Below are 23,578 nucleotides of genomic sequence, written 5' to 3' on the forward strand. Positions count from 1 at the left end.
CCAAAAATGGGCACAAGACCTAAATAGACATTTCTCCAAAGAAGATATACAGACTGCCAACAAACACATGAAAGAATGCTCAACATCATTAATCATTAGAGAAATGCAAATCAAAACTACAATGAGATATCATCTCACACCAGTCAGAATGGCCATCATCAAAAAATCTAGAAACAATAAATGCTGGAGAGGGTGTGGAGAAAAGGGAACACTCTTGCACTGTTGGTGGGAATGTGAATTGGTTCAGCCACCATGGAGAACAGTATGGAGGTTCCTTAAAAAACTACAAATAGAACTACCACATGACCCAGCAATCCCACTACTGGGCATATACCCTGAGAAAACCAAAATTCAAAAAGAGTCATGTACCAAAATGTTCATTGCAGCTCTATTTACAATAGCCCGGAGGTGGAAACAACCTAAGCGCCCATCATCGGATGAATGGATAAAGAAGATGTGGCACATATATACAATGGAATATTCCTCAGCCATAAAAAGAAACGAAATGGAGCTATTTGTAGTGAGGTGGATGGACCTAGAGTCTGTCATACAGAGTGAAGTAAGTCAGAAAGAAAAAGACAAATACCGTATGCTAACACATATATATGGAATTTAAGGGAAAAAAATGTCATGAAGAACCTAGGGGTAAGACAGGAATAAAGACACACAGACCTACTGGAGAATGGACTTGAGGATATGGGGAGGGGGAAGGGTGAGCTGTGACAGGGCGAGAGAGAGGCATGGACATATACACACTAACAAACGTAAGGTAGATAGCTAGTGGGAAGCAGCTGCATGGCACAGGGACATCGGCTCGGTGCTTTGTGACCGCCTGGAGGGGTGGAATAGGGAGGGTGGGAGGGAGGGAGACGCAAGAGGGAAGAGATATGGGAACATATGTATATGTATAACTGATTCACTTTGTTATAAAGCAGAAACTAACACACCACTGTGAAGCAATTATGCCCCAATAAAGATGTTAAAAAAAAAAAAAAGGAAATTCTGAATTTCCTTCCTGTCAGATATAATAATTACATCATAGGTTGTGAATACTAAACCCTTTGCAAATCATTAAATAGCATTATTGCATATTAGTAAGTCTTATTTAAAACTAAAATGCCAGTGACTTAGGCTAGCTGGCAGGAATAATCTAGGTTTTCATGTTTTTATCCTCTGGCAATACCACAGGACCTTCATCGGCAAAAGCATCGCGTGGCGCGTGAGTCAGGGAAAATGAGGCAGCGTGTGTTGAGCGGGGTGTCTCCAGAAGCCGTTTTCAGACTGATGGGAAATACAGCCCAGAGGGCGCTTTTCCTCTTGGTTAATAAACTCTCCTGGAGGATTGATTTCTTGCTAGCAGTAGTTGCTATTTATTATCAGAGATGGTCCTGCCGTTCCCCTTTTCCACAGCAGCAGGTAAAAAAGAACACCTAGATGTGGGGCAGAGTAGCTGGAACATGTTTCAGCCTTATCAGGTTAGAAGCAATATGAATCTTTTTTTTAAGCTTATTTTTTGCTAAACAGCTATAAAATGTCCAAATATTCATCATGCTGTACACACGTTAACAAGTATAACTCCTGCCCATTAGTTTTTTTTTGTTGTTGTTGTTTTGTTTTGTTTTTTTGCAGTACGCGGGCCTCTCACTGCTGTGGCCTCTCCCGTTGCGGAGCACAGACTCCGGATGCGCAGGCTCAGCGGCCATGGCTCACGGGCCCAGCCGCTCCGCGGCATGTGGGATCTTCCCCGACCGGGGCACGAACCCGTGTCCCCTGCATCGGCAGGCGGACTCTCAACCACTGCGCCGCCACCAGGGAAGCCCCGGGCCCATTAGTTTTTATACCACCCAAGCCCAAGGAACTATATGAAACACTGCGTTCTGGAGAGGATGCCCTCGGCTGGGCTGTCCTGTAGCTCCATGTGACTGCAGCGCCCAGAAGCACTTTCTCCTGCCTGTGGTCCCAGCAGGCTGGTCCTGGAATGGCAAATTAGGTGTCTTTTTTGTTTGCCTTCTTTGTCAATTTTATGACCCCTAAATGACAGATCCCTTGAGGACCCACACTTCTTAAGTACCCACAAGTGAGCCAGGAGGCAAATTCAAGGAGAAAGGGTGGGAGAGAACAAACCTTTATCGGCCCAGTTATTAAGTATAAATCACTGTGCAAGATGCTCAATGTTTTCTCACTTAATCTTGGAAAATAAACTCTGAGGTGAATACTTTAATTCAATTTGCTCAATAGGAGAAAGGAAGGGAACTTTTCCAAGATCAAATAGCTAACTTTGATCTAGATTCAAACCCAGGACTGACTGATCACAAACCTCACGTGCGGGTCTTCCCCATGGTCAAAGCAGGTTAGGGCCTTTCAGTGATTCCACGTGCAGTTTTGATCAGATTAAAGGCTGAAGCTATAAAGTGTTTCAGTTTCTCTTTGTGATGGTGCCCTGTCCTGATTTGCTTGTGCTTGCTGATTACAAATATACCAAATACTTTTACACTCCAGGTCCTCTCCTTATGTCGCTCTCTATCTGGAATCTCCTTTCTTGTCCTGCCTGTGTACTGAACTCTCTCCAGAAGTAGCCCCAGTGCGCCGATTATACAAGGACAAGTATCATGAAACTAAAATAACAGTGGCTTACACAGGACATTTACTCCGCTCTTGTGTAAAAATGTCCAGGTCTGGCATGATGGCTCTGCCTCCTGAGGCTCCTCTTGCCCTCTCTGTTCCGTATCAATTGGGTGTAATCCGCAGCCTGAAAGTCAGAGGCAACATCTGTTCCCTGTAACCCGATGGAGGACGAGAGCCAGAAGAGGACAGCATACAGCCCCGCTCTCTCTGAAGGAAAGCTCCCTGAAGGTGCTAAGGACAGCGCCACTGATTTCTACTGGCCAGAACTGAGTAACCTGGCCACTTCTACTGCAAATGGAGCTGGGGAAATCTAGTCTGTGTCTTAGGTGGCCATCCTCCTGGCTCAAAACTTTATTACTTTGGGGCTTCCCTCGTGGCGCAGTGGTTGAGAGTCCGCCTGCCGATGCAGGGGACACGGGTTCATGCCCCGGTCCGGGAAGATCCCACATGCCGCGGAGCGGCTGGGCCCGTGACCATGGCTGCTGAGCCTGCGCGTCCGGAGCCTGTGCTCCGCAACGGGACAGGCCACGGCAGTGAGAGGCCCGCGTACCGCAAAACAAAACAAAACAAAACAAAACCTACCATACAGTACAATACAGCAAGAAAGACTAAAGCAGATGGGGCATTTTCCATATCATGCATATTAAATACAAATCTCAAAATTATCTAGCTAGAAGAGGCATCCTTGGGAGCAAAATTAAACCTTCAAAGTCAACTAGAAGAGAACATAAATTGGTAAGTTACTTCCTCACTGTTTGCTACTTGCTTCTGTAACCAGCTTCAACTAGGGTCACTCTGCCCTTCGCTGTTTATGCTGTAGCTTTAGTGGCTCTCTCAGATCCGCAAACTCACCAAGATTTTTATAACCTCAAGACTTTCCAAAGATTTATCTGGAATACTTGTCTCACTATATTAGTTAAGGTTCTCCAGAGAAACAGAACCAATAGGATTACAGAGAGATATGTTTTTACAAGATATAAGTACCTACCTCATTCTCGCTTATTCTTCGTAAGTTGTTCCTCAAACAAACACAAACAGTCAAACTACTAACCACGGTTCTATCTTCAGGTTTTACTCATTTGTCTTCTACTTGAAACATACAATTAGAAATCCACTTATTTGGCAAGAGAAGTATATCAGGGAACATTCAATAGGAGAAAAAAGAAAAAAAAAATGTAGCATCCCCTGTAGGCAGGGGTCTGTGTTGAGCTATGGTTCCTCCGAGAACACTGAAGAAGACGCTTGGCTTTTTCTAGTGAGACACACCTGCAGGCATTTCTTGCTGGGAAGTGGTCCCTCCTGCTGCAGTCCTGATGGGCAGAGCTGACGTGGTTCCAGCAGGCAGGGCTGGTGGCCCAAGCCATCTGCTTCAGACTGTGGCAGGATATTCAGCTGAGAGGGCAGCAGGCAGAGATGGCTTTTTTTTTTTAAGCTCCTGAAAATAGTTACAGGGTTCTCATTAGCAAGGCTCTTCTGAAAACTGAAAACTGGTCTTCGTAAGTATTGATGGCTTAAGCCCATCCTTCAGGGCAAAAAACAGAAAAGGTATCTCTCTAAAGAGTGGATATATGTATACGTATAACTGATTCACTTTGCTGTACACATGAAACTAACACAACATCGTAAATCAACTATACTCCAATAAAAACTAAAAAAAAAAGAAAGAAAGAAAAGGAAAAGATGTCTCTCTGTGTTCCCTGATGGGCAAGGCCTCTGCTCTCACCCTTTGACCAGCAGAGCTGCACCTGGCTCCACCCCAGGTCACCTAGGAAGCCTGAGACAAGGAGAACTCTTAAGTTATCAAATCACGGAGCCACCTGGAAGGAACCTCTGGTTTCTCCTTTACATTTTTTAGCTGTTGGTTTCCCTTAGCTGAAGATTTGGGCATGCCGATTCCACGCAACCCACCAAACTGCTAAGATAATACATAAAACATATGTTTACCTTTTCCAAACCCTTTCCAACTCCATTGTCTTATTTAATCCCTACAACAAACTCTTGGAGTCATTATCCACGTTTTGCAGATGAGAAAACACTGTCAAAAGGTTTGTGTCCAGGGCTTCCCTGGTGGCGCAGTGGTTGAGAGTCCACCTGCCGATGCAGGGGACACGGGTTCGTGCCCCGGTTCGGGAAGATCCCACATGCCGCGGAGCGGCTGGGCCCGTGAGCCATGGCCGCTGAGCCTGCGCGTTCGGAGCCTGTGCTCCGCAACAGGAGAGGCCACAGCAGTGAGAGGCCCGCGTACCGCAAAAAAAAAAAAAAAAAAAAGAAAGGTTTGTGTCCAATGGATCAGGTTAGACAATCATGGCCACCCTTCTCTGTTTCCTCATCTATGAATTAGTGGTAATGCCAACTGTAGCAGTGGGTGTTGATTAAATGAGATAAAGCTTCAAGCACAGCTGTGACTCTTTATCCTGGATAAATGTTCCCTTTCTAGTTTTTAGTGAGGAAATATGCTCAGAGGGTGAAAGCATTTATGCATGGTTTTACTCCCAGTAATTGAGAGAGCTGGGATCCAAGTCTTGTAATTTCAAATCCCATGCACTTTCCCTTATATTGATATATAGGCATGGGGCATGATTCCTTCCTGAAAACGTGTTAGGAGGGGGAGGAAAAAATTCTAAGAACAAGGAGAAGTTACATTAAAAAGCCATCAAGGAGGATGGGGTGGTATGAGGAGATCAGTGATTCTCAAATTTAAGACTGCATCAGAATCACCTGGAGGGCTGGTTAAAATATTTTTGGGAGCCCCACTCCTAGAGTTTCTGATTCCAGAGGTGTAGAGTGGGGCTGGAATGTGAATTTCTAAGACGTTCCCAGGTGATAACTGATGCTACTGGTTCAAGGATCACACTTTGAAAATCACTGTAGTAGAGAATATTTGAACATTCCTTACCTAAAACACACCCCACACCCTCAGTGAATCAGCAAGTTGCATGATGTGACTAAGCGATATTTCTGTGAGATGCATGAAATTAAAAGCAACTGATTCGTCTGGATTGGTGGCTAAATATGGGAGGTTTCTAATCACTCCTTCAAACTTAGTCATGTGAGTTTCTGAGGTAAACACGGGAAACTACATTTTAAGCAAGGTTTTCCGTATACAGATGGAATCTTTAGAACCACTAGGTAGAGTTTATTCTTGCCAAACGATGAGAGAAATTCACAATAAGGTCCACAAGGAAATGTATCTAGGCTTAAAAAGGAATGAAAACTAGAAGACTACCATTAGGGATGGATATATAGATATAGAACAGATTTATTGGGGCCTAGTCAAGAAAATTTTTGGGTTTCTTTTAATCTAATTATTTTAAAAATTTGGATAACGTTGGTGTGTTATCATTTGCATATGACTGCTGTTATGTAGGGGGGTTTGTTTGTTTATTCTTGAACAAAATAACCTGGGTTTTTATAACCACATTCAATTAAAATTACCAACCATCCCACTGAGTGGGTTTAAGGTACATGGTGTTTCCAATACCGGTTGCATTGGCATCAGTAGTGCGTTTTTAAAAACAGCTGACACCAACCAGGGGCCCCTTTTCAGTATCGGGACATAGGGGAGGGTCTGGGCATCTTTACTTTTTACAAACCCCTCAAGGGATCTCTGCAGCCAGGGTTCTGAACAATTCAATTGGATGCTTTTTGTCTAACAAACTCATTGGTACCAGTTCTGGAAATAGTAGGTTTTCTTCTGAATTTGCTTCATTTTCCTAGTAAGTGACAGCCCTAGAATAATTCTTGCCAGATCTGTATTTCCTTCTCCATTAATCCTTGCAGTGCAGCAGAATCTAAGACAATCCCATTAAATGAACTAGATTTCTGCTACAGATGAGTGGAAGCTCTAGAAAGAGGCTTCTCGCACATTTTTAAGAAAACAAGCCAACCGTCTTCCATCCGCAATGACTCTGAGGCTGTTTTGATCTGAGTGAAAGGCTGATGAGCCAACTTGCAAGACAGCCCCCAAGCCCGGAAAAAATTATGTTATTGCACTTCTGGCCACAAGGTGGCGGGCCAGATCCACTTAATCAGCTTGAATTGCCACTGGCTGCAATGATCACTTTCCCATTTATCACTAATAAAAGAGTGTATCACCGTTCTGTAAACAAAGACCACAGAATCTTAGGACTATATGGAGATATGAGATCATCTCGTTCATTGATTGTCAACTTTTTAATACCTCCCGAAGTAGGGAGATGCATTACACATTTTAAATTGTTATTCTGACTTTCTAGTGTCTCCTTCAAAATCTAAATAAATACTCTTATCTCAGACACATGGATAGGCTTCTGTTCAAAAAATTAACAGTGATGCATATCCAGGAATGCAATTACAGGCATACCCCAGAGATAACACAGGTTCGTTCCAAACCACAGCAATAAAGTGAATATTGCAATAAAGTGTCACAAATTTTTTGGTTTCCCAGTACATATAAAAGTTATGTTTGGGGCTTCTCTGGTGGCGCAGTGGTTGAGAGTCCGGGTCGTGCCCCGGTCCGGGAAGATCCCACATGCCGCGGAGCGGCTGGGCCTGTGAGCCATGGCCGCTGGGCCTGCGTGTCCGGAGCCTGTGCTCCGCAACGGGAGAGGCCGCAGCAGTGAGAGGCCCGTGTAGCACAAGAAAAAAAAAAAAAAAAAAGTTATGTTTGCACTTTACTGTAGTCTATTAAGTGTGGAATAGTATTTTGTCTAAAACAATGTAAATACTTTAATTTATTGGTAAAAAATGCTATGCCTCACCTGAGCCTTCAGCGACTTGTAATCTTTGCAATAGTAACATCAAAGATCACTATTCACAGATCACCATCACAAATATAATAATAATGAGAAAGTTTGAAATACTGTGAGAATTACCAAAATGTGACACAGAGACACGAAGTGAGCAAATATTGTTGGAAAAATGGTGCGATAGGCCTGCTCAATGCAGGGTTGCTACAAATCTTCAGTTTTTAAGAAATGCAACATCTATAACATAGATTTGTTCTCTCATTCATTTTGTAGAGGGAAGACCAAGTAAAGATTTATAAGGGGGGAAAAAGCAAAACGCTTATGCTTTATCTCAGTTTTTATATCTCTGAGAGTATTTGCCTCTATAAAAAGTGAAGTTTTGTTGATAGACCATCAACACAATCCGAAAAGCAGGTATCCATTATCAATTCCTTTTTTAATTTTCTTTTTAGTTTTTTGGCCACACTGTGCAGCATGTGGGATCTTAGTTTCCCCATCAGGGATTAAACCTGCACCCCGTGCATTGGAAGGACAGAGTCTTAACCACTGGACCGCCAGGGAAGTCCCTTAGTTATCAATTCCTTTAAATGTCTCTCAGAACTGACTTTGGTCTCATTGCCTCAATGTTACCAATTAATGAAGAGCTTCCTCAAGCGGAGGTGGTAAAGGTGGATGAGGCATGAAAAGGAAAGGGAAATGATCACTTTTGAGCATCTTTTTCCAAACGTGCTCTACTCCTAGTTTGTTTAGGAGACTAAGCTTTCAAATAAGGATAAAAAGGAATGGAATTACATTTTGGTATTGCCTTAAAAAAGAAAAAAGAAGACAAAATAAAATATTTAAAAAACCTCTGCAGCCACAAAATACACACCTAAATTTGTTTATAGTGTTCAAACCTAAAGAGATTATATACAGTAGTCCTCTGCTTATCCCTCCAACCTCATCCATCACTTCATCCATCGCATGTCAATTGCCCTCTCACTAATTAATCTTGAACCACACTGGTCCTATATATGTTTCGGGAGCTACACCAAGCAGTTTCCTGTTTCAGGGCTGTGCGCATGCTCATATGTAAGGCAAATGAATTTTTTCAAATATTTTCCAGCAATAATTTCTTAATATCATCAGTTAGTTTATATCTTTAAAGAAGATTAAATAGCGATTCGCTTCAGAAACTCGTTGATTTATCTTTGTTGTTGTTATTGTTGTTTATATTGCTGAGAAAACTGGATTGTTTGTCCTTTAGGGTTTTCTGTAGCCCTGGCTTTGCTGATGTCATGCTGTATTGTTGTTCGACATGTTCTTTTGTTTTTTCTACTTCTTGTATATTGATAGTGAAATAGATACTTGATAAGATTCAGATTGGATTTATTTTGGAGAAAAAAAGCGCCCTACTATTTTATAAGGGTTGTGTACTTGCATTCAGAGAAAGTTATTATTTAGGGTTTCGTTTTTGTAATATTAGCAGCAGTTAATGATCATTGACTACATCCATTAACTCATTACACGTGGCAAAATACTGATTTTTTTAAACATCTTTATTGGAGTATAATTGCTTTACAATGTTGTTAGTTTCTGCTGTATTACAAAGTGAATCAGCTATATGTACACATATATCCCCATACCCTCTCCCTCTTGTGTCTCCCTCCCACCCTCCCTATCCCACCCCTCTAGGTGGTCACAAAGCACCGAGCTGATCTCCTTGTGCTATGCGTCTGCTTCCCACTAGCTATCTATTTTACATTTGGTAGTGTATATAAGTCCATGCCACTCTCTCACTTCATCCCAGCTTACCCTTCCCCCTCCCCGTGTCCTCAAGTCCATTCTCTATGTCTGCGTCTTTATTCCTGTCCTGCCCCTAGGTTCTTAAGAACCCTTTTTTTTTTTAGATTTCATATATATGTGTTAGCATACGGTATTTGTTTTTCTCTTTCTGACTTACTTCACTCCGTAGGACAGACTCTAGGTCCATCTACCTCACTACAAATAGTTCAATTTTGTTTCTTTTTATGGCTGAGTAATATTCCATTGTATATATGTGCCACATCTTCTTTATCCATTCATCTATCGATGGACATTTAGGTTGCTTCCATGTCCTGGCTATTGTAAATAGTGCTGCAATGAGCATGTCTGTTTTTTGTTTGTTTGTTTGCGGTACGCAGGCCTCTCACTGTTGTGGCCTCTCCCGTTGCGGAGCACAGGCTCCGGACGCGCAGGCTCAGCGGCCATGGCTCACGGGCCCAGCCGCTCCACGGCATGTGGGATCCTCCCGGACCGGGGCACAAACCCGTGTCCCCTGCATCGGCAGGCGGACTCTCAACCACTGCGCCACCAAGGAAGCCCCTCCATTTCTGAGATTAGAGTTATTCATTCTCATACTCCGATGTCCACCCTCAATACTTTTTGGGCCCCTCAATACCCAGAAAGGATCCAAGAGATAAGGCTGAAGTTCTTGCTTGAACTCCTGCAGCCCTCAGAATGATTGTCTTTGTCTAAGAATGATTCTGATATGAATCCTTCTACTTCAGTGATTTCATGGAGTATTATCTATTAATTAAGAATTTTCTTATTAAGGGACTTCGCTGGCAGTTCAGTGGTTAAGGCTTCACCTTCCAATGCAGGGGGTGCGGGCCAATCCCTGGTCGCGGAGATAAGATCCCACATGCCTCGTGGCCAAAAACCCAAAACATAAAACAGAAGCAATATTGTAACAAATTCAATGAAGACTTTAAAAATGGGGACTTCCCTGGTGGTGCAGTGGTTAGGAATCCACTTGTCAATGCAGGGGACACAGGTTCATGCCCTGGTCCAGGAAGATCCCACATGCCGCGGAGCAGCTGAGCCCATGCATCACAATTACTGAGCCTACGTGCTACAACTACTGAAGCCCGTGCGCCTAGAGCCCATGCTCTGAAACAAAGAGAAGCCACCGCAATGAGAAGCCCGCATACCGCAAGGAAGAGTAGCCCCCGCTCACCACAACTAGAGAAAGCCCACGTGCAGCAATGAAGACTGAACACAGCTAAAAATAAAATTAATTAATTAATTAATTTAAAAAAAGACTTTAAAAATGGTCCACATCAAAAACATCTTTTTAAAAAAGAATTATCCCATTAAATTATTATCATTCTATTAATTGAGATAACTCCTTCATTATCTTCATACTTAATATTTTATTATTTTAACGATTATTCTGAAAATTTCAACATGCATTCTTGACTTTGTAATGTCCAAGATAAATAGTTGCTTTGCCTCTTCTTGTATATTTTAATAGCCTTAGATCCCTTTAACTCCACTCATGCCCCTTTTAATTTAATTGCAACACTTACAGTGTACTTGAAGCTTATGCAATTTTAAACCACAGACACTAATATTATGGTTTTATATAATCACTATTCATTTAGATTTACACCCGCATTTACCTATTTCATTGCACTTTATCCTGAATCTTAGCGGTTCCATTTGGGATTATTTTCTTACATCCAAAGAACATTATAGTATATCCTTTGTGCAGACCTGAGGTAACGATTTTTTTCTCTACCTATCTTAAATTATCTTTATTTCACCTATGGAATATAATTATATCCTCATATGATTCTCATATAATTATCTTTCCTCTGGGGATAGAGTTTTAGTATGACAATTGTCTTTCAGTAATTATATGGCTTCTATGTTTTCTTTTTCTTTTTATAGATTAGCTGTCAATTACTTCTTTATTATTATTATTTTTTTCTTCTTTTTGGCCACGCCATGCGGCATGTAGGAACTTAGTTCCCTGACCAGGGATTGAAACCACGCCCCCTGCACTGGGAACTCAGAGTCTTAACCACTGGACTGCCAGGGAAGTCCCAGCAATTTCTTCTTTAAAAGTAAATTCTGTATTTTACTGCCTGTCTTTCAACTTTCATTTATCTTTGGTTTTCAGCAATTAAACATGATATATATAACTTTGTTTTTATTTTGTTCACCCTACTGGTGTTCCTAATACTTTGTCAATATGTAGTTTGATGTCTTCTATCAGCTTTGGAACATTCACAGATATTATCTATTTCACTATGAGTTATGGGTAAACTGTGATTTACGAAAGCAAATTTTGAGGTAATAGATCATTAGGAGACATTGTCTTAGCAAATACACTACTTTGCATATACATTTTTATTTGCTTTTCCTGAAAGAGTTCACCAATGATCTGTATATACAAGTTTAATTTGAAGCATGGTATGTAGATGAGATGGGAGCAGCTGGGAAAGACTTTCAGATATTCTTGCTGAAAATTATTCAGAGTGGAGGCCAGCCTTAGCAAGGAAGAATGTTGTAATTATGAGGTATGTCTTCCAAGAGCACCATATGGAAATTGTCAGGATATATGCCATCAATTTATCATCACTGATATGGATTGAAGTCTTTATTAAATGCAATAACAGAACTTGAATGCAATAAAAAAAAAAGAAAAAATATACAATCACATAGTAGAAGAGAACTAAAATTAAAGGAGACCTATGTTCTTTAAGCTTGCTGGAGTCTACTCAGGTGAAAAGCATCACTTCTATTAATCTCTTTTTTCCATATTCCAGAGAATAATTAGTATAAAATACTCTCTGTGAAGAGCTATTATAATATTTCATTCTTGAAAGTTATTTTTCTCATTTGTTCCTCTCTGAAAGATATACCCGGGGCGTGGGGGGATGTAAATCTGTAGCCCTGACTATTTCTAAGGAAGCAATATTCTTACAACTTGATTTGAAATGATTTGTTATTCCGAGATCAGCATAGCATAATAGTTATATGCATGATCTCTAGAGTAAAACTGTTTGACTTAAATCATGTTTCTAATTCTTACTAGCCATACAATTTTGGAAAAATTTCTCATTCTCTCTGGGGCTCAGTTTCTCTATTAATAAGACAATCACAATAATAGTACTGTTTTGTAGGAATTATTGGGGCAGTACATGATCTAATATATGATACACTGAAGTAGTATCGGGAATATTAGAAGAAATCAATAAATGTTAGGTATTTTTTAACTGCTAATTGTGACTAAATGCTCTTCAGTTTGCATGTTCTATGTGGTTTCCTCCCATTTATTTGCCAAGGTCTGAGATTTTAATATATTAGCATTTACTTCTGTATGCAAATACATTTGCATTTACAAATCACATCACCATTTAAGCCCATATTTTGGGTTTGGTTCAGAGATCTCCAATTATTATAATATGTTGAGTTTAGCAGGCTTGAATGAACACAGGATGTTAAAATGTCTCTATAATTATCTTCTGTATAAGAAAATGTAGGAAGGAATGCCATACATTTCCAATTCTTCCTTGTTATTTGTCTTGATAAGACTGGAGCTCAGTGCTTCAGAACAATTTCCTTGCTGCCAAGACTTTATTTTCAGCAGAAATAACGTATCAGTTTTCTTCAAAGAAGGACCTTGACAACAAAAGGTACATCCGTGAGGATAACTTTGTCACCCATGTTAGCTCTGTGTATTATAATTTTTGTATTATTGTTTTCAATTATCCTTCTTAACTTCAAGAGAAGTCCATGATATATAAGAATTTTTCTGATAAGCGCACCACAGTTACTAACTCTGATCTTATATTTATTAATTGTATATATACATCTAAATTTAAACCGCTTACATTGATATCAAGGTTCTCACTGCAATCTAATTCATACCTCTGTTTTATATTATTTTGCAAGGTGAAGTCTCATTTTGATGGTTGGTTTCCCATGTATTCAGAAGTTCTTCTAGACAATAAACTGAAATTTATAAAATTTACAAAAGAAAATACATTTTAAGACATCACTTTTAAACACTCGAGAATGCAAATAAGATAGAAAAAATTTTAAATGTAAGTACAATTTATCCATTCATTTTTTACTATTAACTGCAGAATAAATTGGAAATTACCACTTGTAAATAACTGACATTAAAGTATAAAACTTTTTACTTATGACAGATATTCATGAGGTAATTACTGGTGCTTTAATCATTGCAAGTTTCCACATCTGATTGATGCTATTCTAAGCAGTTAATATACCCAGACAGTCAGGACATAATGACCAAACCTATCTTTGAAGCAAATGCCTTTCACATAACACATATCCACTCAGTCACAAAGTACTATTTATTCTATCACTACAATGCCTCATATATCTATTTCCTTCTTCACAGTTCCATAACCTTTTCCCTATTCAGATTTTCATTATTTTTATGTGGAACTTTTATAATATTCTACAAACTCTCTTCACTACTTCTCACTTTCCACTATTTTTCTCAAAATGCCTCTAGAATTAATACCCCCATTGCACAGCTTTACTGATATTACCCTTTCAATATCGTGAGACTATCAATTATTTATATATTAAATTCAAGCTCATTAAAATAAAAAAAATTATAAAATTGTGCCATTTTCTTAACAGCTGTATTTCTGACTATTTTCAAATATGAAACCTTTAACCCACATCATGATGTATTTTGTTTTGTTTTGGAGACTCTGGCACTCCAGGTGACACAACTTGAATTTGAAATAGAGTGAATGGAATGTTCCTAGCTCAAATTTATTTTATTTAGTCTGAATGGTCTATGGTTACTTCTAAGATATTTTGGAGACTTCACATAAATTGTAAAGAAAATCTTTCTGCATCCCTATTTTTTAAAGATCTGATCCCAGTCCAAATACAAAATCATATAACTTGTTGCTGGACATAAAGTTTCAACGGTCAAGTGCAGACTCATATGACCAAGACTTTAAGTTCTCTGGACCATATTATTCCAGCTTGAGTCCCAAATGCATTGCTGGACTCATAAGAATAAATGTACTAGAAGGGAGGATCAAGATGGCAGATGGCTTCCCTGGTGGCGCAGTGGTTGAGAGTCCGCCTGCCGATGCAGGGGACACAGGTTCGTGCCCCGGTCCGGGAGGATCCCACATGCCACGGAGCGGCTGGGCCCGTGAGCCATGGCCGCTGAGCCTGCGTGTCCGGAGCCTGTGCTCCGCAACGGGAGAGGCCACAACAGTGAGAGGCCCGTGTACCGCAAAAAAAAAAAAAAAAAAGATGGCAGAGTAAGAGATCATGGACCTCACCTCTCCCAACAAACGCATCAATAATACATCTACATGTGGAATAATTCTCATGGAAAACTAACTGGAAACTGGCAGAAGTACTCCTATACAACCAAGACTGTAAGAATGATACACAATTGGGTAGGACCGAAAAAAGAAAAAAACGTGGATCAGAACCTGTATCCCTGGGAGGGGACTAAGAGGAAAAGGGGGATTTCATGGGTGGACACTCACCCTGGGATGTGAGAGGGTTGAACCACAGCCTGAGCGTCCCAGTCCTGGGCTCCTACATGGAAGAGACAAGCCCCCTTGGCTGTTTGGAGAAGCTCTGGGGCAGACAGAGGGGCTGGAGGAGCCTAGACTACACTCGTGTGGAGTGCCTGGATGCTGCTTGCCACCAGACAGGTGGACAGAGGGCTTCCCCAGCAGCTGCTACCTCACTGTGCTCCCAAATCCAAGCCAAATGAATGCCCTGGCCCCATTCACTCCATGCCACAGCTTGACACTGATCTAGGGCATCCAGACCTGGGAAAGGCTTGATGTAGGGACACACGGGCAACCCAAGGCCCAGGGTGTGGTCCAGGTGGGGCAACAGTGGGCAAACAGCACCCCAGAAGCAGCCCAGACATCTGACAGCAGCATAGCTGCTTGAATCCCCACAACCCACCATGCCACACTCCCCAGTCCCAGCCAAGAAAACACTCTGTCCCCACCTACTCCATGTCACAACCTAGCGCTAGATCTGGGATGACCACAACGGGGGAAAAGGTATAACTTTGGGCTGTGTGTGAGAGGGGCCACAGATGCCTACACAGGCAGCACATCAGACTTCCGTCACTGCACAAGCCGCACTTACTTCAGCATTCCCCTCATTTGGGACGAAGTCTCCAGGGTAGGGAGAAGGAAAAACACACAAAGGAAACAGAGCCAGCTCAAGCCTGACCCTCACAACGTCTGCTCTAGCAACTTGGAAAGAGACCCTGCCCCAACAGGGCAACTATGGCCACTGAGCAGAGAGGAAGTCCTACCTCGCACCCTGAGCAGGCTTTAGCTCCTCCATCACCACCACCACACCCCCCGCCAAGGTGATAGTGGCCAGCACACCCTGAGGAAGGTGTGACTGGCAACCACATCAATCCAGTCTTCCCACCAAAGGCGTCATACACATACCGTCTACATAGGGGTGCTCCCACATAAGAACAACCCTTCGAGAATGCACTGGGTAACTGTTTCACCTGAACTCATAAAGACAGAGAAAGTTACATAAAGTGAAAAGGCAAAGGAAATACTCTCAATTGAAAGAGGAAGAGAAAACCCCTGAAAATTAAATAATGAAATAGAGATAATCAGTCTACCAGACAATGAACTCAAAACGTTAGTAATAAAAATTCTAACTGAATTAGGGAAGAGAACTGATCATAGACCATTTTAACAAGAAACTCGAAACTATAAAGAAGTCCCAGTCAAAACTAGATAATTCAATTTCTGAGATAAAAAGCACTCTAGAAGCAATGAATAGCAGACTAAATGACACAGAAGAATGCATAAGTGATTTGGAATTTAGAATAATGGAAATCACCCAATTAGAAGAGCAGACAGAAAGACAAGTTAAAAAGAATAAAGCAACATGCAAGATCCGTGGGATAATAGAAAGTGTGCCAACTACACGTAATAAGGGTTCCAGAAAGAGAGGAGAGAGAAAAGGAAATCAAAAATGTATTTGAAGAAAGTATGGCTGAAAATTTCCCAAATGTAAGGAAGGAAACAGAGATCCAGGTACAGGAAGAACAGACAGTCCCAAACCAGATGAAACCAAACAGACCTACACCAAGACATGTCACAATTAAAATGGTGAAATTTAAAGATAAAGACAGGATTCTAAAGGCAGCAAGAGACAAAAAAGAGTCAGTCACAAGAGAACCTCCATGAGACTACCAGCTGATTTCTCTGCAGAAACTTTGCAGGCCAGAAGGGAATGGCATGACATATTCAAAGTTCTGAAAGGGAAAACCCTGCAACCTAAGCTACTGTATCCAGCCAGATTATCATTTAGAAGAGAAAGGGAGATAAAGAATGTCTTAGACAAGCAAAAACTAAAAGAATTCAGCAACACTAAACCTACCCTAAAAGAAATGTTAAAGGGTCTTCTCTAAATGAAAAAGAAAGTAAGAGTCTATATTAAAGGGAAAATCCCAATAGGAAAGGCAAATATATAGTAAGGATTGAAGATCACTCAAGCCAGGACGTAGATTAAAAAACAAAACAAAACAAAACAACTAAATATATATACACCATGGATACAGACATTGATATGATTTTATGATCAGGCCGTTTTCTCTTATTTTGATATAGTTATTTTATACCAGTACTATAATGTTAAATTACCTGTAGCTTTGTAGACTATTTTGGTACCTGGAAAGGCTAGATTGCTACCTCTCTTTTTTAATATATTTCAATATGTATTTTGTTAATCTTATAATTTTTTACTTCTGTGTCTAAATTATAATTAACGTACTTATCATGAAAATACACATGTATTGGAATCACATAAATCTTGGATGAATCTAGAATAGTACAATCATCTACACAGGATTAGCCTCTTCCCATCAAGGTACATTTAATATATACTCAACTCATTAAATGTCCTTCTTTATGTCTTTAATAAAGTATTACAATCTCTTTCATATAAGCCATGTACATTACTAGGTGTATTAATTTATTTAATAAAAAATTCACTAAGTACCTCTAATGTGACAACATAGTTTTCAAAAGCAAAGGTTAAAATGTAGAGCAAATACATACATAGGTTCTTTCTAACTAAGCTAACATGCTAGTGGGAGAGGCAGACATTAAATACATAACCACACAAATAGTTACACAGGTGAGACTGTGAAAGATGCTACAAATGAGTTGTACATAAAATATTGTAATAGAGAAATTTGGCCTAATTATAAGAGAATAGTGTTAAATGATTACTCTAGGATTTAGTTACCTAGAAGAAAAGTAGAAGAAAGGATGCTTTAGGTAAAAAAATAGTCTATGTATATGCTTTGTAGCAAGAAGGATTACGGATAAAGTTATAAATCATAATCAATCTACCCAGAGAAGTCCTGATTTATGCTTGTTGTCCCAGAGTAATTATTGACATCATCTACTCTCATCCTTAAAATTATCCTTGCTTTTATGATGCTACATGGTAAGTCTAACCATGAGTCATTAAGTGGACTAAAAGACAACTGTGACTGGAGCCTAGAGAGCAAAAAAGTATGTGATGCTAGCCAGGGACCAAGTAAGGAATGACCTTATAAACCATGTTAAGGATTTAAAAATTTATATTGAACTCAAAGTGTTAATAAGCTAAGTATGGTGAGTTTATAAAATTTATATTTTGAAGAGGTTACTCTGGAAATTGAATGGACGAGGTCAAGAGTGGATCGTAGTTAGATCACTAGGAGGCTTATAGCATAGACGGAGAGAGAGAGAGACAGAGAGACAGAGACAGAGACAGAGACAGAGAGAAAGAATTGTCCTAGATTAGATGGGTAGTAATGCAACTACAGAGAAGTCTACTAATTCACTAAATCATCAGTGGAATAATCAGTGGCAGTTAGATAGCACAGAGGATTCCTAGGTTCATCTCACTGGACATCAGGGGCCAAGAGAGACAACAGTATTAAAGTATCTGCTTTTTTTTCTTGATGCTGGTAAGGATCAGGGCTGGGAAGACAGTCTATTTAAAAATATTGTGGGCGAGGTGTTTTTCAAGATATCAAAGAAGAAATGTCAAGTGAGAGGCTCAAAATGTGGACCTGGATATTGGACGTTAGCTCTAGATTGTATAAAATGAAAGTCTGTTAACTTTGTATTGAGCTTCATTATTGAAGTGTTCTTATAATGATTGCTTTTTTTCAGTAGATTTTCTTGGTATATCTGGGTAACAAAGCACATCATCGACATACAATTTCAGTAATTAATTTAAAATATTTGTATCTAAAAAGGTTTTCCTGCGTTACTGATTTCTTTGCCCTGGACAGCCAAAGGAATGATAGCAATTATATCAGTCGTCTTTGTCTTCATGATTCTGTTGAAAATTATTCTAATTTTTTTACTATGAAACATAATATTTGGTGAAAGTTCTTATAAATACCCTTAATCAAGTTCAATGTTTCCTTCTACTTGTAGTTATTTCCTTTCTCTTCTATATTGACAAATCTCTTGGTAAATGTACAAATCCATGCCCGGCTTTAACCAAAATTTGGTCATCACGTAGTATTATTTCAGTACAGTAGTGTATTATGTTCACTTTTTTATGCAGGATTTTTGCTTCTACGTTTGTAACGGATGCTGTTCCAAAATATTTTCCTGTGTGTGAAAATAATTTGAATAATGCTATGCTTACCTTATGAATTTGGATGGGAATCTTCCATCTTTTGCCAGCTACTAAACAGTTTGTCTAGGAGTCAATTTTTGTTATTAAGATATTTTCAAATTAATTCTTAAAAATTACCATCGTTGTGCATCCAAATAGATATTCATTTATTTATCTATAGAATATAGTCATATTTATTCAATTTCCCTACATTGTCTTGAGTCTCTTTATCACCATATATGTCTTTGTAAGAAATCATACATTTAAACAAGGTTTTTATGCTTATCACTAAAAATTATACATTATGCTATATTCTCATTGATTTAGATCTACTTATGCCTTTTGAAAAAATTTATCCTTCATATGTCTGGGACTGTTGTTTTTTCTGCTTTGTAAACATAAATTACCTTATTTTTGATATTTGAAGGAATTTTCACATTTCTGGTTTGCTGATAGTACTGGTTATGAGTCTTTTTTTTTTTTTTTTATAAAAAGCTACATATATTTTATAACATTAAAACATAATTGGGGCTTCCCTGGTGGCGCAGTGGTTGGGAGTCCGCCTGCCGATGCAGGGGACACGGGTTCGTGCCCCGGTCCGGAAAGATCCCACATGCCGCGGAGCGGCTGGGCCCGTGAGCCATGGCCGCTGAGCCTGCGCGTCCGGAGCCTGTGCTCCTCAACGGGAGAGGCCGCAGCAGGGAGAGGCCCGCGTACCAAAAAAAAAAAAAGACATAACTGAATTCAAGCAGTGTATATAGGCTTAGTCCAATACCCTGATAATTTTTTTCATTTTTTGATGAATCTCTGTCCACCATCATTTATCTCTTCTATTAGATTCTTTCAAATTACTTTTGCTTGATGTCCTTAATTTTGAACTGCCCAACCAATAAATTCTATAAATATTTTCAAGTATTATTACATCTCACAGCTGGTAAATCTAAGGTCAATAACAATATGGTAACATATAGAATGCTGCTATTATTTTTCATTTTTATCAAAACCCTCAGCTACCCACTGACATCTTTGATAAGATCACCTGGGCCTATGCTATTGTTGATAATTCAAAAATTGAATTGCTAAAATAACTTTTATATAATTAAAATAACAAATGAGAAAAATAACTTTAGGAAATCCTTAGAATTAATTTTAAATGCTTTAAAAATCCTATTCTAGTAATTTTAAACAAGTTAATGAAAAACTGAAAAATACTTACCCTTAGCTATCATAAATGCAGCTAGTACCAGAACAATTAAATAAAGCAAGGCAAATATCACTGCAGCAAGGCACCATGGAGACTCTGCCCAAAGAGAGAAAGGTGACTCACTATGATGATCAATGGAAACAAGACTGAGGAGTTGGGATTAGAAGGAATTTTGGTTAGGAATATTCAACCCGTTAAATTGGAATGAAATCTAAACCCATGGGAGTACTGCATTGTTGGTATTCCCCAGTCTGTTAGGAAAACTCTAAAAATTACTTGAAAATTTGGATATAGCCAGGGAAAATATGAATATTTTTATGTAGGAATGTTATTGAACTAACAAGTTGCTCTATTAAAGAAATTTTATAATTAAAAAGAGCACTTCAGAAATCCTACTAGGGATTTAATTCATCACCCTCCTTTAATTAAAAAAATATTTCTTCCATCTTTGTAGCAGAACTAGGTTAAGAATAAAACTTCTGGGCTTCCCTGGTGGCACAGTGGTTAAGAATCCGCCTGCCAACACAGGGGACACGGGTTTGAGCCCTGGTCTGGGAAGATCCCACATGCCACAGAGCAACTAAGCCCGTGCACCACAATTACTGAGCCTGCACTCTAGAGCCCGCAAGCCACAACTACTGAGCCCGCATGCTGCAACTACTGAAACCCGCGCACCTAGAGCCTGTGCTCCGCAACAAGAGAAGCCACTGCAATGAGAAGCCAGAGCACTGCAACGAAGAGTAGCCCCCCGCTCGCAGCAACTAGAGAAAGCGCGGGCGCAGCAACGAAGACCCAACGCAGCCAAAAATAAATAAAAATTAACAACAAAAAAAAAAGGATAAAACTCCTATGTTAGCTGTTGGCCCTGACAGACACTCTGTGACAGTTTTGATAAAAGTCTAGTTATTATGACATACCTCACAAGCTCCATTTTGTTTTTAGAAAAACTGCAGGATTAAAGGAGCACTTACCTTTTGCAAAGCTAAAATATCAAACCCAAAAAGTATCTATGAAACATTCTTGATTCTATGGCTATGGTACATCATTTTAAGCCATTGTCGATTGTTCAAACAAAATGATCAGTAGTTCATTGTTCATTCTCATTTGCTCTTAACACAGCACTTTAGGTCACTATGACCAGTTTAAAAGACTTTGTATGAGAGATAAATCCAATCCAGAGATTAGTCCGCAAATATTTGTTCTCATGACTAGTTCATTAAAATATTAAGGCAAAAAAGGGAATCTAGAGTTCTAAGTGTTTTTACCTTTTGTTTTTAAAATCCTAGTTATATTTCTCTTCTGAATATTTGAAGAACCATGAACTTTGAGTTCTGAGTATGTTATACTTTCATCACAAGAGTCTAGAAAATATATTAGAAAAATGCATGCGATAATAATTATAATTTATATATACACATGTATATATATATATACATTCTTTTATGACATATAGACATACAATTAAAAGCATGTTAGAAATCATAAACAAAAATTGCCCCCATTTCAGGCTTATAAGAAAGTTTTAAAATTGGCTCAATTAGGTAGTTGCTTTGTGAAATGTGACGTTTTTTTCTTCTTTAATCCTTAGTTTCTTATCTATAAATAGGAATAACAATAGTATTTATTTATAGATATATTGTGGAGATTAAGTTAATGTATATAAAGTCAATAGCATAGCACTTGGAGCAATAAACATGCAATAAGTGTTATTATTGTAAAAGTTGTCATAGTAGTAGTGTAGAATAGTAATTGTAAGAATAGAATGGACAATATCGTCAGGAGTAAAACTGGTTGCAGAAGCAAGAGTAGAAATTTAAAAATTAATTTAAATACCTGTAATGTAAATGTCTACAATTGTTCCTTCTTATAGTGGAATTTAATCTTAATGAAAGAAGCATGAGAAAAAACATCATCTAATTCTTGCTAGGTAGATAAATTTTCTTAGCAACATATTGCATGTACTTCTTCAGTGCAAATGAAGCAGAATTCACAGCCACAAAGTCAATAACATTTTTCCAAGTAATATTAAATCTAACTCCATTGTAAATGTTCACTTAACAGACAATGATTCAAATTTAAATCCCCTTAAACTAGAAAATTTTAAATTCAAATAAAGGCAAAAGATTTTTAACTCTTCCTCTAAAAGTATCTAGCTATGGACTTTGTTATTTATATTATTTTCTCATTAAATAAAGGGATTTCTTAGCAATAGCAGCAGTACCTCTATTTATTTCGTGCAATTCCTCTGGCAAAGGTTGATGATCAGTACAGGGTCTGGATGGTGCTGGTGTCTCTGGTCCCATAGCTGAACTTAGGCTGCATGGATCAGATGATGAACAGAGGGTTAGAATGAAACAGGATCAAGGAAATAGATCTCTTCATACTGTAACATCAGACAGGATGTTTACTCTAAATTTAATATGTAAAGTACTTTTTACATTTAAGAAAATAAAAGGCAATGTAATTCAGCCCCTATAGATTAAATTTGTTATTCTTCCATGTATAATGAAGCGCTTTTTTATTTCCAAAGATAAAGTTTAAAAATACATTCTCCATAATGATTTCTTCTCTGCCTTGTTATTTTTCAGAAACAGTGAATGAACAATGAAGACTAAAACACTGTTATGTAAATAAATGATGTATTGTATTTAAATAAAATATAACAAATACTGATTTTTAGAAATATCTTTTTTTGTGGTTATAAATATTCATGCTCATTATTAGAAGGTATCCTAGAGAAAATGAAAATGACATACAACTCTGTTCCCGCAATACATCTGTTGAAATAATTATTCATAACTTTTCTTAGTTTTTCAAGTGACCAATGGCTGTTTTGTTTAAAAAAGTAAAAGGAACAATTTAACTATCAATAAATTAAATAATGAGATAATTTATAACATGTCTACAAAAAAACTTTCAGTCATTAAGTATAGATGAGACAGTTCTGCAAGTATTGATGTGAATAATGTTCCGTGATATATTAAGTGGAATAATATTCAAATTATTGCAAAATATGATTTTATATTATATTTGGTAGAAAAATATCTGTTGTTAACCATGTGCTTACAGTATAATAATATGTGTCTAACCTGGTAATTTAAGATTGCAATATAATAATATTTAAGTGACTAACTTGGTAAAATTTTATTTTACAAATGTAGTTTTCCATTTTTGTGTTGCTGTTTTTAATGAACAAATTTTTTTTTATCATTGAAAGGATGAAATTTATGTGCATTAAAGTGTGCACATAAATTTCATCCTCAGCCTAATGTGTGCTCTCAGATATACATACCACAATGACCACAGGGGCCTCTGCCCTCACCTTTGATCAATAGAAATAAACTTCATAGCAAAAGAATATAATTTGACTGGGAGACCATAAGTGTTCTTGGGTCTTGCATTGTTTTGGAAGAGGGTAAAGACAATGATCATTTACAGACATTAATAATTTAAGCACATGTGCTTTAAATTCAAGTAAATGCTAAAAAGATGGAAAGAAAGTATATCTTCAAAAATTATAGAGGAAAACATAAACTGAGAAAAATTAATAAACCCAAAGAAGCTAGAAAGGAGAGGGGGGAAA

The 23,578-nt window shown here is 38.5% G+C and overlaps 1 protein-coding gene across 4 annotated transcripts; it reads right to left on the reverse strand.

Moving 5' to 3' along the window:
- Positions 1-516: 516 nt before the first annotated feature.
- Positions 517-22,781, reverse strand: LOC149747946 (uncharacterized). 4 transcript variants are annotated; one of them, XR_016394868.1, is made up of 6 exons: positions 22,217-22,776; positions 21,261-21,356; positions 20,008-20,091; positions 18,822-18,875; positions 13,032-13,115; positions 7,491-12,782 (listed from the first exon to the last, which is right to left on the reverse strand). XR_016394868.1 is itself a non-coding variant. In XM_089920275.1 (6 exons), the coding sequence occupies exons 1-5, from the start codon at positions 22,296-22,298 to the stop codon at positions 13,064-13,066; spliced, it is 366 nt and encodes a 121-aa protein (XP_089776401.1). In that variant the 5' UTR covers positions 22,299-22,781; the 3' UTR covers positions 7,491-12,782; positions 13,032-13,063. The 4 variants fall into 4 exon arrangements, 3 of the variants coding, with proteins under 3 accessions (XP_089776403.1, XP_089776401.1, XP_089776402.1); XM_089920275.1 differs by lacking the exon at positions 18,822-18,875 and adding an exon at positions 14,657-14,708 and having other exon boundaries at positions 22,217-22,781; XM_089920277.1 differs by lacking the exons at positions 7,491-12,782; positions 18,822-18,875 and adding an exon at positions 517-4,060 and having other exon boundaries at positions 22,217-22,767.
- Between the last annotated feature and the right edge of the window lie 797 nt (positions 22,782-23,578).

This window comes from Delphinapterus leucas, chromosome 11 (genome assembly GCF_059928025.1).
Source record: "Delphinapterus leucas isolate spDelLeu-1000000601 "Yukka" chromosome 11, BTC_Dleu_Yukka2, whole genome shotgun sequence".
In the NCBI taxonomy this organism is placed as follows: domain Eukaryota; kingdom Metazoa; phylum Chordata; class Mammalia; order Artiodactyla; family Monodontidae; genus Delphinapterus; species Delphinapterus leucas.